Source organism: Trachinotus anak, unplaced genomic scaffold (assembly GCF_046630095.1).
Source record: "Trachinotus anak isolate AG129_WGS33_773 ecotype Australia unplaced genomic scaffold, CSIRO_AGI_Tana_v1 ptg000015l, whole genome shotgun sequence".
Lineage (NCBI taxonomy): Eukaryota > Metazoa > Chordata > Actinopteri > Carangiformes > Carangidae > Trachinotus > Trachinotus anak.
In genome coordinates this window covers 8,652,600-8,667,934 of record NW_027273866.1, presented here as the reverse complement: position 1 = coordinate 8,667,934, position 15,335 = coordinate 8,652,600, and the positions used below count along the sequence as shown (strand labels likewise).

The 15,335-nt window shown below is 40.6% G+C and overlaps 2 protein-coding genes across 5 annotated transcripts; one reads left to right on the top strand and one right to left on the bottom strand.

Annotated features, from left to right (window-relative positions):
* Positions 1-858: 858 nt before the first annotated feature.
* d2hgdh (D-2-hydroxyglutarate dehydrogenase) lies at positions 859-11,810 on the top strand. 3 transcript variants are annotated; one of them, XM_071497749.1, is made up of 11 exons: positions 859-1,015; positions 1,677-2,055; positions 2,148-2,205; positions 2,285-2,424; positions 2,536-2,729; positions 2,879-3,047; positions 3,200-3,343; positions 4,004-4,146; positions 4,603-4,768; positions 4,885-5,164; positions 10,081-11,810. In XM_071497749.1, exons 2-10 carry the CDS (start codon positions 1,713-1,715, stop codon positions 5,145-5,147), a joined length of 1,620 nt encoding a protein of 539 aa, XP_071353850.1. In that variant the 5' UTR covers positions 859-1,015; positions 1,677-1,712; the 3' UTR covers positions 5,148-5,164; positions 10,081-11,810. The 3 variants fall into 3 exon arrangements, with proteins under 3 accessions (XP_071353850.1, XP_071353849.1, XP_071353851.1); XM_071497750.1 differs by lacking the exon at positions 10,081-11,810 and adding an exon at positions 6,621-6,950 and having other exon boundaries at positions 877-1,015; XM_071497748.1 differs by lacking the exon at positions 10,081-11,810 and having other exon boundaries at positions 4,885-6,950.
* acvr1l (activin A receptor, type 1 like) lies at positions 6,420-14,881 on the bottom strand. 2 transcript variants are annotated; one of them, XM_071497752.1, is made up of 10 exons: positions 14,706-14,881; positions 13,891-13,974; positions 12,962-13,216; positions 12,574-12,791; positions 11,839-11,938; positions 10,796-10,942; positions 10,023-10,298; positions 9,410-9,607; positions 9,159-9,289; positions 6,420-7,990 (listed from the first exon to the last, which is right to left on the bottom strand). In XM_071497752.1, the coding sequence occupies exons 2-10, from the start codon at positions 13,961-13,963 to the stop codon at positions 7,859-7,861; spliced, it is 1,530 nt and encodes a 509-aa protein (XP_071353853.1). In that variant the 5' UTR covers positions 13,964-13,974; positions 14,706-14,881; the 3' UTR covers positions 6,420-7,858. The 2 variants fall into 2 exon arrangements, with proteins under 2 accessions (XP_071353853.1, XP_071353854.1); XM_071497753.1 differs by having other exon boundaries at positions 12,574-12,788; positions 14,706-14,848.
* Positions 14,882-15,335: the final 454 nt, after the last annotated feature.

The following is a 15,335-nucleotide window of genomic DNA, read 5'->3' as shown; positions in this document are numbered from 1 at the left end:
AACAACAAAGATAACAAGCATAAACGTATAACTATCATGTACAGGAAGGTGGGTATGATTCTAGATACAGATGGATTGTGTATAGCACGCATGGTGCAGGCTGCTTAGGTTTACCCTTGATTGCTTGACTAGATATTATGTAAATGCTATTGCACAACCTGTATATTACTTTGTATATGGCGTGTACTGTAAGTGTCTTAAGAGTGTTAGGACTACTCTTAATTAGTGCTTTATTTAAGGCAGTGTGTGAAGGTTCATCTCATTAGCATCCATTCTAAATCAGTGAGTGATGTAAGTTAGTGGTCTAAGACGCCAGTATCTCAAATCTCTTTTTATCATACAAACTTAACAAAGCTTAAAAATATAAGTAATGAAAAGTTGTTAAATGGTACTGTGTAAAGGGTGGGTGCCCTAAAATGTCAAATCCAGTAGGTTGTTAGTCATTGTGGTGGTCTATACCAAAATTTAAAAAATGTGAGTAAGTGCAAATTAAAAATATATATATAGTAACAAAATTAGTAAAACTCAATATAAAAATCTTACTTATCTCCCATGTGTTTCAATGGTAGCTGTCAGTATGTATTTAATCACAGTAGATCTGCCAGACATATTTTATATATACAATAAATAAAAAGTGAAGTGAAGTTCGGTTAAACCTTTTCCAACAAAACCAAAGCACAGATTAATTGGTTTCCAGGCTGATTAATGTGAGAAGAGTAAAAAACTATTTTCTTTACTTACCGCAGTCCTCATTGGCTGTGCAATAGAAAGGTTGCCGCCTATTGGTTCAAACTGAAAGTAAGAAGCCCTCTGATTGGTCCATTCTCTCCTCCGCGACCTTTCACCGCCGTCAACTCCAGCGGCTACCGGCTTGTCGTGCTAGTTGTAAACACTGAATGTGACATCTTTAAGTAACTTCACTGGCCTTGAACTTTGTGACGGATTTCACACCAAGATATGGCACGATAAAAGACGCATGGACAGAAAGATGCGGGCTGTTAAGTGAGCGTTTGTGGTGAGTATCTGCGGATGTTGCTCGCTAACTCTTTGTCAAACAGTGCGCTAATCGAGCTAAGCTAACTGACGTTTCAGCTTCGTCTGGTGCAAGGCATGTTTTTCCAGAAATGAACAGGTCATTGTGATGGTAAGAGCGGAGCAGCTATAGATCTTATCCCAGAAGCGGTCCGTTTTCTAGTAGTTTGCATAAGGGAAGCGGCTTTGCAAACGTCTTTTCTTCCTTCATTGCAACAAAAAAGACGCAGAAAGTATGAGGAGACATTTCTACCTGCAACTTGTGGAAACAGTTATAAGAAACAAATACGTAAATAGACAATAAGAGCTGGCGTTATTGAGTGAAATAAAGTATGTGTGTCTAATGCAGGCTCAGTACTATAATTAACAATCCCACATTCTGCTTATTTATTCATTTATTTATTTATTTATTTATTTATTTTACTTGCTTACAGTTTGTGTCCACACCTGTAAGTAACATTATCAAAGGAAATTTTCTATAGCAATGTTTGACATCCTCAGTTTCTCAGCTGCTTGCTAAATACAAAGCTGACAGATGAGAAGAGACATGATAATAAGAATAAGAATACCTGTTGCACAGAAACAGTTTCTGTCTTGTGGCAGCAGACTTGAGTTTCATCCTCTTCTCTTTTTTTTTTCTGCAGCCTGTTTTGCTGTCTCTTCGTGTTATCTGTCCAGTCATGGCGGGGATTTTCCAAAGAACACCAAAACTGTGGACAGCTCTCCGACATCTCAGCCCCCGCAGCACCCTCTCATCTACAGCCACAACCAGACTTCTGCCTGTAGACCGCCACAGTCCATTTCTCGCCTGCAGCTCAGGGCGGTTTGTAGCCTCTACTCGTAAGCTACATGCTGGGTCAGGTGGGCCCAAGCCATCTCCCGCTGCAGCCCCAGACAGGCTGCCTTTTTCCAGAGTAACTCAGGAGGATTTGGTCTTCTTCAGGAAGATCCTACCGGGCAGGACCATCACTGACCCAGACCTGCTGGAGTCGAGTAATGTGGACTGGCTCAGAACAGTGAGAGGTGATGGGTGGAACTGAATCCAGCTCATTCCACGTTAGGATGAATTTTCACATTAAAGAACTGACATATTACATTTTCCACTTCTTCTGAAGGTTCCAGTGAAGTGTTGTTGAGACCCCAGACAACAGAGGAAGTTTCTCAGATTCTCAGGTAAAGAACAAATGATGGGAAGAAGACTTGATAGACACATAAGTCAAGTGTTTAAGTGTTTTTGTTTCCCTTCCTGTAGCTACTGTAACAGTCGTAACCTGGCAGTGAACCCTCAAGGAGGCAACACTGGGCTGGTTGGGGGCAGCGTCCCAGTCTATGATGAGATCATCCTCTCCACTGCTCTTATGAACAACATTCTTACCTTTGATAGCATCTCCGGTAAGTCCAGAAATTCTTAGGTTTAATCAAAATGAGCTGTTTGCATTTCTAAAAACTACTACTACTATTACAATTTGAATAATTCTGAGATCCTCTTCCTCTGTTTTTCAGGTATTCTGACCTGCCAGGCAGGCTGTGTCCTGGAGAACTTGTCTCTCTACCTGGAGGAGAGAGACTACATCATGCCACTAGACCTTGGGGCAAAAGGCAGTTGCCAAATTGGGGGCAACGTGGCAACTAATGCAGGTGGGCTGCGGCTGCTGCGATACGGCTCCTTACATGGGACTGTGCTGGGTCTCGAAGTGGTGAGTGGCGTTAATAACTGAGGTACTTTTACAATCTTCAACAGCAAGTGTTGTGTTAAAATCACAGAGGAAAAGTGTGAGATGGCATGATTGTGATTAGTGAAAGGATAAAATCATTGATTTTATGTTTATGTATGTGACGTATACAGGTGTTGGCAGATGGACGGGTGCTGGACTGCTTGGCCACGCTGCGGAAAGATAATACTGGATATGATCTCAAACAGCTCTTTATAGGGTCCGAGGGTACACTGGGGGTCATTACAGCAGTCTCTATCCTTTGTCCACGGAAACCCAAATCTGTCAACGTCGTTTTCCTGGGTAGGTTTTTCTCCTTGCCTCTCAGATCCGAGGGTAGCAACAGTGTACTGAACAATGCAATTAAGTTCTTTGAGATCTAGATGAGTTTGTTTTTGTAGGTTAGCAGCTAAATTGGACTAGTTGATCATTCCGTCACCTGTACATGTCATTAGGCTGTGAGACCTTCGAGCAACTGCTGCAGACATTTCAGCTCTGCAGAGGCATGCTGGGAGAAATCCTGTCAGCCTTTGAGTTCCTGGACAGTGAATGTATGAGACTGCTGAACACGCACCTCAAACTACCCAATCCCATTTCTGGTAGGCACACACACACACCTTAATTAGCATTTTAAAAGCAGTATACAAACACTTGTGATACTATAGCTGTAAGCACATACAGTATAAGGACAGTGTCCTTAAGTGTCTATTATTTATTACGTACTTGTTAACAACTGTAACTCTTCCTATGATGCATCTGTAACTGGTGTTGAAGCAGATAATGAATGGTTAATAACACAGTGCAACATAGATGTAACTATATTTACTGATATGATTACATACAAATAAATCCTGACAGTGTGTTATAAAGCATTTATGAACTGTTCATACATGTTTACAGATCATTCATGGCAGGTTTGAAACTATTTATCAGTGCGTTCAAAGATGCGTTCTTGAGACTGAAAACAGGAGTGTGACAAAGTCTTCACTCAAGGTGAACTTACTAGATTTCTTCTCAGAGCTTTCAGCCACATCTTGTGTTCTTTATCAGCTAAAGTTTAAAAGCTAAGTATATTGTCTCTCATTGTACATCAGTTACGAATGCTTCACATGAAGGGGTTATAGTTAAACACTTAAGTTCACTTATAACTTGATTGTAGTGTGCTACAAGCCTCATATTAGTTTATATAAATCAATATATTAGTTTATTATGTATTACTTACACAATCTAACACACAGGCTTTCCTCTCCATCCTGCAGAATGCCCATTCTATGTTGTCATAGAAACATCTGGATCTGACCCGACACATGATGGAGAGAAACTCCACAACTTTCTAGAGGAGGCAATGACATCATCATTGGTCACTGACGGAACTGTGGCAACTGAGGAGTCAAAAATAAAGGTAACTCCACTTCATAGTGTCTTACCTGGTGATATTCTGTATTTTTGCAATAATCAACAAATCCCATTAAAAGACCAAAACCAATCCACCCAACTAACAAGCATTGTCATTGTTGCCCAGAAACTATTTCAACTCACCAGTGAGCCACAACATTGAGCCAGGTGAACACAGCCACCATGAACATAGGCACTGTTGTTTATTTTGCACCAACCCTCTGCACAGCCCTGAATTAACAGCTGAGAATAGTTTCCAATAAAATGTATTTATTTTTATTTTTTGGTTTAGTCCCTGAGCAGCTGATACAAACAGAATATGAAAATGGAGTAGTGGTTTTTGGTCTTTTTTAAGGGACAACAAAAATATAGAATATCACCAACCTTATCCTTTTTAGCTTTCAATCTCATACAAGGACTCGTTACTTAATAGTTCTCAACTTTTTCATTTCCAACTGCTCAGACCCTGTGGTCAATGCGTGAACGTGTCACGGAGGCGCTGACTCATGATGGCTTCACATACAAGTATGACATCTCGCTTCCCGTGGAGCGGATCTACCAGCTGGTGACAGACATGAGGGCACACCTGGGGGACCGGGCCAAGAGTGTGGTGGGATACGGACATGTAGGTAAGACCAGATCATGAAAAGAAAGAAAAGTCTGCAGGAGATAAGATTTGTTATTTTCACTTCCCTTACTCCCGTCACCTCACTGACACCAAATCTCTCACAACCTCCTCCTGTAGGTGATGGTAACCTCCACCTAAACATCACCTCTCCTGCCAAAGACCCTTCTCTCCTTGCTGCCATCGAGCCGTTTGTCTATGAGTGGACGGCCAGCTGCCAGGGCAGCATCAGTGCTGAGCACGGACTGGGCCTGAAGAAAAGGAACTACATCTACTACAGTAAACCCAGCCAGGCTGTGGCTCTCATGGGTAACATCAAGGCCATGCTGGACCCCAAAGGCATTCTCAACCCATACAAGACTTTACCAGACAACCTGAAATGACTGTCTCCTGCTGTGGGGTAGGTGGGGAATGCACAGAGAGCTCATGCAGGAGCTCTAACTCCAGCCTAATTGCCACATGGTTTTTATGCCAGCTCATGCGCTCTCCTGTAGTTCCTTTTTCACACATTTAGTGCAGAGCTGCAGGTTTTGCATAACAAGAGGCATTCGCCAGGCAACACTTAGTAAGATCTGTTTTTTTTACATGTTTTACAAATTAGTTTCATTTCCATGTGCACAAAGCATTACTCTCAGAATGACATCCATGTTAGACTGCTCACTTTGTAGCAGTCTCTCAACTTAAAATATTCCAAGTGAAGTTACAACCAAACATTTCCAACTACCTCTGCTACTCACAGAGTAGCTTTAGCTTATAAAAAAATATTAGATCTTAAATTAAGGACACTTTACATCATAGATGAAACAGCACAGAGCATCTTTCATTATTGCTGAGAGGAAGCTAGTGAATGATCATGATGGATGACAGTAGGCGTTGGTGAGGCTGCTGGTAGCTGTGAGAGGGAAGACAGACAATTATTAGTGTTTGGATAAACTATATCTTCTTGAGCATCTTAAAGTTGTGTAATTACTTAAAGTTGCGATCTGTAACTGGTGGTTAGCTCTGTTCATGTCACAGTCGATATATTCTTAAAATGCAGCCCATGTAGTAGAGTCGAGCATTTCAGTATGAACAATTTTGACTTCAGTACATGAAGACTATCGTACAGGGAAGGTTCAAGCTGTAAAGGATAGGTTCAGTTTTTCAAGTCTGTCTTAAAATAATAGTGAGGTGCCAACATGAATACTGAAACAGGTTTTGATTGCTGGAATTTTTCCTCTTGTTCATACTGGCCATTAAAAGATCCGTCTCCAATGAGCTTTCAATGTTTATTACAGGACAAAATCCACAGTCCTCATTCAGAGTAAAAATGCATTCAAAAGTTTATCTTCAATTATGATAATTCAGCAGACTTGGTCAGGAAAATCAAGTGTATTGCTTTCAAAGTCTATAGTCTTTTAAATATAAAATTCAGCCTTATAGGTACTATTCTTCCACTGCAGCTCAGCAAGGAAACACTTTGGGGAAACAGTGAAATGTGTACTATAAAGTCTCTAAATATGGACTACCCAATTAACTTCAGGTAAACTTTGGAATACATTTTTGCACTGGAAGCATATTTAATGGCCAGAATCTATCCTTGCAAATTTTACCTGAAGAAATATGTTAAATTATAAAAAAAAAATATATCAAAATTATAACACATCAGCTAATAGTTAAGCAAGAATGCAGTAAATGTTTTATTACATATAAAAAAGACAAAGCAACATTTTTTTTTTTTCCAAAACAAACCCAGCATTTGTGAACATAATCATTTGTAACCACATGCCTAGGCAACTGTATCAGTTCTAAAACGAATCCTGAATTAAACCATTTCCAAATGAATTTGTATTTGAATTTGTATTTTCATCACTCAGGCAACTTGTACAGTGTGGCATGATGGGAGACGAGGAGTAAATGGAGGCCCAGCTCGCTACAGAAAAAGACTTCACCTCCAGTATCTTTAAAAAAAAAAAAAAAAAAAACAACAAACAAACATCAGCTCTACGACAAACAGGTCTTCCTTGATTCCTCTCTGCTTGCACAGAAGACTTTATTAGATCAGCCACAGTGAGTTTATGAAGTTGGCCAGACAGAGAGGATCAGTTAACTTCATATTCTTATTATAAGATACAGACTAATTCCTATTGGCAGGTACTTACTGTGTGTCTACTCCAGGAACCTCCAGAATAAACATGTAATATCTGTAGTGTTTCATCCCTGTTTTTTCCAAACAACAAAATCTTTTCCAAAAAGCTTTTCAACTATTTCTCAACAATTAATTTCCTACTAGCTCCAATAATGACAATGTGGGTACATAAAGTCCAGTAGAGTCAGTGCCTATATATGTATACAGTCCATTTCACACGCCATCGTATATTAGTCTTACATATCTTCAGTAGTGTAGTAGCAGTGGAGATTTAATATATAAATATCATACTATATTTAAAAAGTTTAAAAACAATTTGTTTCTATTGGCTCTTTTCCTTTTGTAAGTTTAAGTATTTGTGTGTGTGTGTGTGTGTGTGTGTGTGTGGCATGTTCTCATAAAGCTAATTGAGTGAAATATTTCTGATTGTCTCTGAGCAAAATTCCACGACCGCATGCCAAAACCAGTGGCTGGGGATCAGAAATTTAATTTTTAGAGACTCAAATGTACTCAAATATGTAGTGTTTCGTGTGTGTATTTGTGTGTGTGTGTGAAGGCTGAACCCAGAGCAGTCTTAAATGGGCATTAAAGCATTGGGGTACTACAATATGCCATCCATGTTCTTCATACTCAGTAACAGTCCACAGTTCAGGTCAGTGCGAACACATTGGCAACAGGTTTGTGTCCCGTAGCAAGGGCTGGCTTTTTCAGACAGGACAAGTCCAAATGTCTGCATGGGCTTTGAGTCAGAGAGGGGGATGTCGGGGGGGGGGGGGGGCAACCACAGAAAACGAAAGAAAGTGAGAGAGCAAGAGAAGGATGAGGCTGGATGAAACTTGAACAATTCTTTTCCTCCCGTCCTCTGTCCATTCCCCTTATCGCCCTTTGTCGTTTAATAAACATGTGGCTCTTCTCTAAGCCGATCCCTGACATCAGGCAGCTGCCTCTGAAGCTCCTCTCTCTCTCTCACGACTCCTTACCCTTCTCCAGAGAGCTGTGAATCTTGTCCAGGGTCTTCTTAATGCGCAGTGCTGTTAGCCTGGCTGAGGGGTTCTGGTACCAACACTCCTTCATCAGTTTTACCAGGGCAGAGAGGGTCTGACAGAGAAAGAAACAGACAGTGAAGAGGATGAGAAAAGAAATGAGTCAGGCAACAATACACCCACAGTGACGAGAAACTCTGCAATCAATGTGACTGCAGGAGCTTTTAGATGTAAAAAGGCATTCTGGGTATTAGCAGGGTACAGCTATCCCACTAGCATTGGTACCAATATCATACCTTGTTTATCATTTTACAGCTGCAGCTGTAAATATCCACGAGGCTGACATCATAACAAATTCGTTAAAGTACTAACTAGATTTTGTATCTCCAACATCCAAATACTTCAATCAAAGAGGTCTTCCTGTTAACCTTTCAACTGTTTCTCCAAAAACGTGAAAAGATAGGGAACTAACAATTGTTTTCATTATAAATTAATCTGCAGATAATTAAATTTAGTGTCCATCATAATATCCTAAAACAAAATGTGACGTAATCAAAGGTCTTGTTTTGTCTGAGCATCAGTCCAAGCCCCAAAATATTTAATTTACTATCAGACTGAATCAACTAATCAATGAATTGACATTAATCATTGCAGCTCAAGCAGGGGGAGTAACATCCTGCCTGACACTGACATATTGGTATTTTGGAAAACACACTGATAAAAGCATCAAATCAGTTGTATCCCTTACAACAATGGCTCCCAACTGTTTTAAATGGCAGTCATGTCTACAAGTCTGGAATAGTTCAAACAAAATGATTTCCCCCTCTTTTTTCCCCATCACCGGTTTTGTTTAGATCATATTTAAAGCCTAAAATGTTAACTGTGGTATTTTATTAGAAAATATGAATTGTTTAAGTGAAAAAAAAATGTGTAGAAGAAATATGGTTTTGATTCTCGCCTGTCTGTTTAATCATCATGTGACCCCCTCGGATTTGTCTTCTGACCCATTTGGAAGATCACAATCCCCACGTTGCAAACCACTCTCTTAAAAGGACACACAGGTTCCCACACACCCAAAACATTTGGCCATTTATTTTTAGGTAACTTTGGTTCAGCAACAGGCACAGAAATCTACAGAAATAGCCTATTTTAAAGGATATTTTTGAGCCACAAGTGTTTTTGTTATGTTAAGCTGACCTACATTTTGACATCAGAGAGGAACAGGAATGATCATTTCTTTAACATTGGTAAATAAAGTGAAGTAAAAAAGGATTTTTACTCACAGGATCAGAGAACCAGCGATTAGGAATGAAAGGCCTCTGCTGCTCCACACACACCACCTTCCTCATATCCTCAAAGCTGGGGTCGTTTGGCACCTGATCATAGAATGGAGGCTTGTACTCCTCAACAATACCTGGAAAGAGAAATTGAGATAACAGAAATTAAAGCAAACACAATGTAACCTTAGGGCCTAAAGTTGATTACAAAAATACAACAGCCATGCTGACTCTTTCACAAGCTGAAACGTACTCACCATTGCTGTATGTGCGTCTTGCTATCTCCCACAGCACCAGTCCAAAGGCCCAGATGTCCACTCTCTTGTAGGCATCAAAGCAATCTGTCTGAATGGTCTCATCCAGCACTTCAGGTGCCATGTAGCGCTTAGTGCCAACCTTTGGATTGTTGCCCACATCCAGCAGGTTGTCAGCCTGGAAGTGGGTCACAGCCAGTCCTGTAAAATGCAAAGAATATGCAGTATTGTAGAAGGACTTCCAAAAAATCTGTCCTGAAATAGAAACTGTGGTACATGCCCATGAATACATACCAGGTAAAACAGGTTTGAGAGATCCCATTCAGACTATGTATGCTAAATATGCTTTAGGGTAGTATTTACCTCCAGTACACTGTTAGTCGTCAAGGATACAACAATGCATTTTGGTAATTGTTTATAACTTCACAGGATACCTTTAGAAAGATGCTATAAACATAAATATTTTGTCTCCAATGTTATTTTTTTTTGTTTAATGATGTTAGTTTGAGCAGGTAGCCTCTGTGCCACATATGATACAACATTGGACATAAAACTCTGAATCCTGAGAAGAAAGAGGTAAAAGTTTATAGGAGACAGGAGTAGAAATATGACTGACCCAGGTCTGCAATGCAGCAGCGCAGCTCCTTTGTGACCAGGATGTTTTTGCTCTTCAGGTCCCGGTGTGCGATAGCTGGTTTCCCCTCTGTGCCGAAGATCTCCGTGTGCAGGTGCACGAGGCCGCACGCTATCGATGCTGCCATCGCCAGGCCCTCAGACGTTTCCACAGCAACCCGCTGCAAGTAGTCATAGAGTGAACCGTTCTCATGGTAATGGGTGATGAGCCACAGCTGGGTGCTGGAGTTTCGAGAGGTCATGTCAGACGCCATGAAGCCTGAGAGGATAGACAGCAGAGACGACCATCAAACTGTATATAATTTATACCAGTGTCAGTCAAGTGTCTCTTGCATGGATAGCATTTATTGTTATTATTATTGAATTGTTTTGTTGAATTGATGAACAGATGTAGCTTTTTTTGCAAGTCTGCACTGTATGCGTCAGTGCTTTCAAACATAAAGATGTGATGCAAGGACATTAAAGGAAGCTGTGGTTTAAAAAGACAAAGTGGAAACCACCCCTGACAGACCTTTTAGCTAGCACAGAATATTTATTATGAGTAATTCACAAGTCTAATGAAGCTCTGTTGTTTTCCTCTATAGCTGAGCTGTATTCTTAGTAACAAAAATCATCTTCTCCGACAGGCATAAATCCAGTGGAGAAAAATTGCAACGGAAAAAGTATCTGAGATTGAGAAAAATGTTTTTTCTCAATCATCTTCCCATTTTCCACTTCCAGTCTGCAAGACTTCACATTCGTGTGCAACAGACTCACCGAGTATGTTTTCATGTCTTAGCAGCACTGTGTTGTAGATCTCTGTCTCTCTGAACCAGGACTTTTCATCTCTTGAGGAGAAGATTTTAACAGCCACGTTTTCCCCTTGCCACTGACCCCGCCACACCTCTCCATACCTTCCCTTGCCTGGAAAAGAGGGATGAATGAAGAAAAATGAGAAATGGTAGCACAGGAAGTTAGAGAAGAGAATATACAGATATGTGTGTTTTAAAAAGGTTAACACTGCACATTTAATGTGCTTTTGGGTTATTTTCCTATTATTTTATGGGTACACTCATGTTGTAGTTGAAGTAGCTCTGAGTATGATTTCTCATCAGTGGCACAAAGCAGCACAAAACCACATTTTTTCAATTCCACACTGGTACAAACTGTACTCTCTTACTGTGGTACAAAACAGGATCCCAAGGCATCTGACCTAGATACTTTTATTTGATCACTCAAATTAAAATTTGTCAGAGTTGCCATGACAGTGAGTAAACTTAACTTTACTTCACCAACTTAAGACAAGTGTTTAAATTTTACACAACATGATCAACACCATACAAGAATGAAAAGAACAAACAGGTGACTTGATAATCACATGAGTTATGTGAGTGTTTCAAACTGATGTGACCTCCTATTATTGTTACACTGCCATCATCTGTTTGACACTGCTGTCAGATTTGTATCTTAATACGGGTTACAACCTAGAATAGATATGTACAGTCATTCAAAAAAACTGATATGAACAGCAAAATGAAACTGAGCATGACGGATGTGTGAATGACAACGCTGACAGTGCACTCCTTTTTTCCTGATTACGAGGAAACTACTGAAGACAATTTGCTTTCTGTGCAACCAAGCTTTCCTGTGCTGAAGCCTACTTTTGAATTTATTTCTGTATTATTTTGTTAGTGTGTTGTATAAATATTTCAATGCCTGTGACATGAGTTTCCTCAGTATGGCTCTAACTAAATCAGCCAATGAATAAACCAACCAGTTTCTCAATCAGAAAGACTTGAGTCCAGTCCTGTTTTACCTACCTACACACTCCACTAGACTGATCTGCCTGGCCACAGTTCTCTGGACAAGGAAGGGAAGACCTGAACCACTGCCTGATGTACATGAGTGGGCCAACAGGTCCTGGAGAGAGACAGATATCAGTTTAGCTGTACATGTCATAATTTTTTGAAGGAGCATAGTTATACACATATCAAATATAATTGCAAGACTACAGGAATTCAGCATCAATTGAGATTAAAACATTGTGAAATAAACTTTTTAAAAAGTACACAATCAGTGTGCAGGCTTTACATATTTACATCCATGTTAAAATCTTCCTGCACTACAGAAATTTAGGACCTTAGAGCAATAGCATTTTGCAAATATCAATTAGAGTGGGAAAATGTGACAGATTTTATCATTGGAGAATAAAAGAAAATGAAAGGATTGTTAACTTTCTCATTGGAAAATTGGTGGACCAAGAAAATGTAAATGTAATATTAATAAAACTTAGAGCTTCAATTAAGACATAAAAAGCCATAAATAACTGTATTCAGCATAATTAATGCAATTAATTTATTTTGTCTTCTCTACAACCAGTAGACAACCTAACTTGACTGAAAGCCAAGGGATATGACTGAAGATGTTTACTCTGAGCAAAAAACACCTTGAAAATACACATTGCCAAGGCAGAAAGTGAACACAACATGTGAAATGGAATCTCTCTTTCCTTTATCCTTTTCATGGTTTCAACAAGAACCACTCTTTACTCTTACCGCTAAAGTGCTGTCTCCCACATTGGAGGAGATGAGGCCGTCTATGGCTCCCTGCTCGGTGTCAAATTCCTGCAGTCTCTGGAGACGGCCGTGGTGGAGCCTCCTGCAGGCCAGTACTGACACTACAGACAGCAGAGCCAGAACCACCACTGGGCCGAGTACGAAGAGAGCTAAGGTCTCAACACGGTACCGAACTGGCTCACCTGCTGGCTCATCTTCTGAGGGCAAGGGAAGAGAGGAAGTACACAGTATGTGAGAGGGGGAAAGGGAAAAGATACATGTCAAGACATGTCTTGTTGGCTGTATATAGCTACAAAACACAATCATTCTATTTGACAATTCACTTTTTTGCTGAAATTAAACATGTTATGAGATACTATCCACCTACCAGATCGGAGCAGAGACATCAGAGAACTCCTGGTCGTGTTGCCGTTGCACATGTACTCAGAACAGCAAAAAATGGCTTGGTGGAAGGATGGAGCTGTGGAGCAATGTAAAGTGATTTTCTCTGGGCCATTCAGGCAGCCATGCTCAAACACCACCCCGCTGCTGTCCACTTTGACGGAGGAGAAACACCGGGTTCCCTGGCAGCGAGTGACCTGGGGGCATTTAGGGCTATCGCATAGACACACCAACTGTCCATCTGTGGAGGAGATGATACAAGTTAAACATACTCTCTTGCTGTTTTGCAGTACATAGAAACACATAGACACTGGATTTAGTGAGATGTTACAGATCGATACAACTTTTCCAAACAGTGCAATGCAGTATACTGCTTGATGTCAGCTTTTAATCAGTAAAGGTACCCAGATAATACAATTTGCTTTGTGGAACAACCCTGCAGTTACTGTGGACAGCGAATGAAAAACAAAGCACTTCCGTCATACTGAGTTAGGTATATTTGTCTTTTTGTTATTTACAAATAAATCAATCCAAGGGGTAAAAATCCCACTTTGGTTGAACTGCTCATTGCTTGGTGACATACATGACCTATGCTGAGGTCACAAGTAGTCATACTTTTATTTTAAGGAGTTCCAAGCCTAAAAGGTTAGGGGCCAATGACATAGATAGCAACAAATACTTAAAACTCAGCCCAAGTTCAAAAAGCTAGCGTGGAACTGCTTCCTGCTGCCACTAAGATGGGTGATGACTACATTTTATTTTGTTGTGAATTCTCACAAAAAATTAACAGCTGCCAGCCATGTGCATATGTTTCTCATGGTTGGTGTGGGTGCAAATGAGACCTGACAACTGATAAGATGCATCACAGTCTGTAAACATTAAAACATGGAGTGGAAAGATAATTGAGCACAATACCTGAGCCCTCAGCTGATGTCTGCAGGGCCTGCAGCAAGAGCAGCAGAAGGACGTAGACACTGCAACGACCCATGTTTCAGTGCACTGACAGAGGGAGGGAAGGAGGGAAGAGGAGCCAGTGAGAGTTCAGATGAGTACACTCTTGCAAAGAGGATAATTACATTTAGCCCCTCTATATTTTCTGATGATCCTGCCAAGGCTTCAGACAGAAAGGAAGCTACAACTTATAATGGCTGAACCCAAAGAGTCCTCTGTTTGGCTTCATCAAAGGTTCACTTGATACACATTATGGATTATCTAATAAAATGCAGACATTTCAAAGACAACCAGCAGAATATTACTTACACTGTCAGTTATATACTTAAATTTCTTTACCTTGTCGTAATGTAATCATGTTAGTTGTTGAATAACAACCTAATCGCTACTAATGTCTTTAAATGGAACATCTGTTTTACTGTAGCTATTCTGCAGATTAACAGTTAATGTTGCACTAACAACAACCAGTAACACAAATTAGGCTAGCATGCTAATACCATAAATGTCAATGTCACAGCCCCTGGTTTTGACGTGAAGTCTATCAACATGCAGTTATCAGTGACTCCTTCTTAGCAAACCTCACAGACTGGAAGCCTGCTTGTTTGCTGTGGCTAACAAACGGTTTTATTGACCGTCTACAGGCGCCTTGGAGGCGCCAGTCAGACAGACGGCTGCCCGTTAGCGCTGCAAGCTAAGCTAGCTGTACAGCAACAAAGCGCAGCCTGGCAGCCGGGCGACGGCTGCCCAAAGTGAGCGATAGAAAAAAAACACCCACCTACCTGGCACACACGAACTGCAGCCTCTAACTCATCCTGGGGTGTCTGTGTATCCGCGCACTAGCCTTAAATAATGTTATTAGTGTGGTTTGCGGCGTAAGAGGCTGAAAGCAGGACCACAGCCCAGCCCACCCACTGGCTGCTATCCCCTCCAGCTACGCCTGACGTCACCAAAACATTACCATCAAGATGCATTGTGGGGCAGAGGAGTCCTCCAGCGGGCTGCAGGCAAAATTACCATAACACCAGTGGTATTACTGTTAATACTGCCAGATAAAGATAAATAATCTTTATCTGGCAGTTCAAGTGAGCATGTAATTACGTATATTTACTACGTACATTTACTGAACTACATGAGTGAGGTTCGAGGATTTACATATGTCATATTTTGCATATTCACAAACATACTTTCACATTATTGCATTAGTAAGATTGAGACATCGCAATGAGGAAAGAGACATAACAAAATTACTTTGCATGTGTCTCTCTGAGTGGCCTAAATATAGACTTAGAGGGGGAGTGGTGTATGAGCACATCCTCCAAATACAAACTGTGTGACTCAGACACCTGTAACAGCTTCAGGGGAGAAGTCGTGGAGTATCCTGTAATTTTAACTGTGACAAATCTTATAGT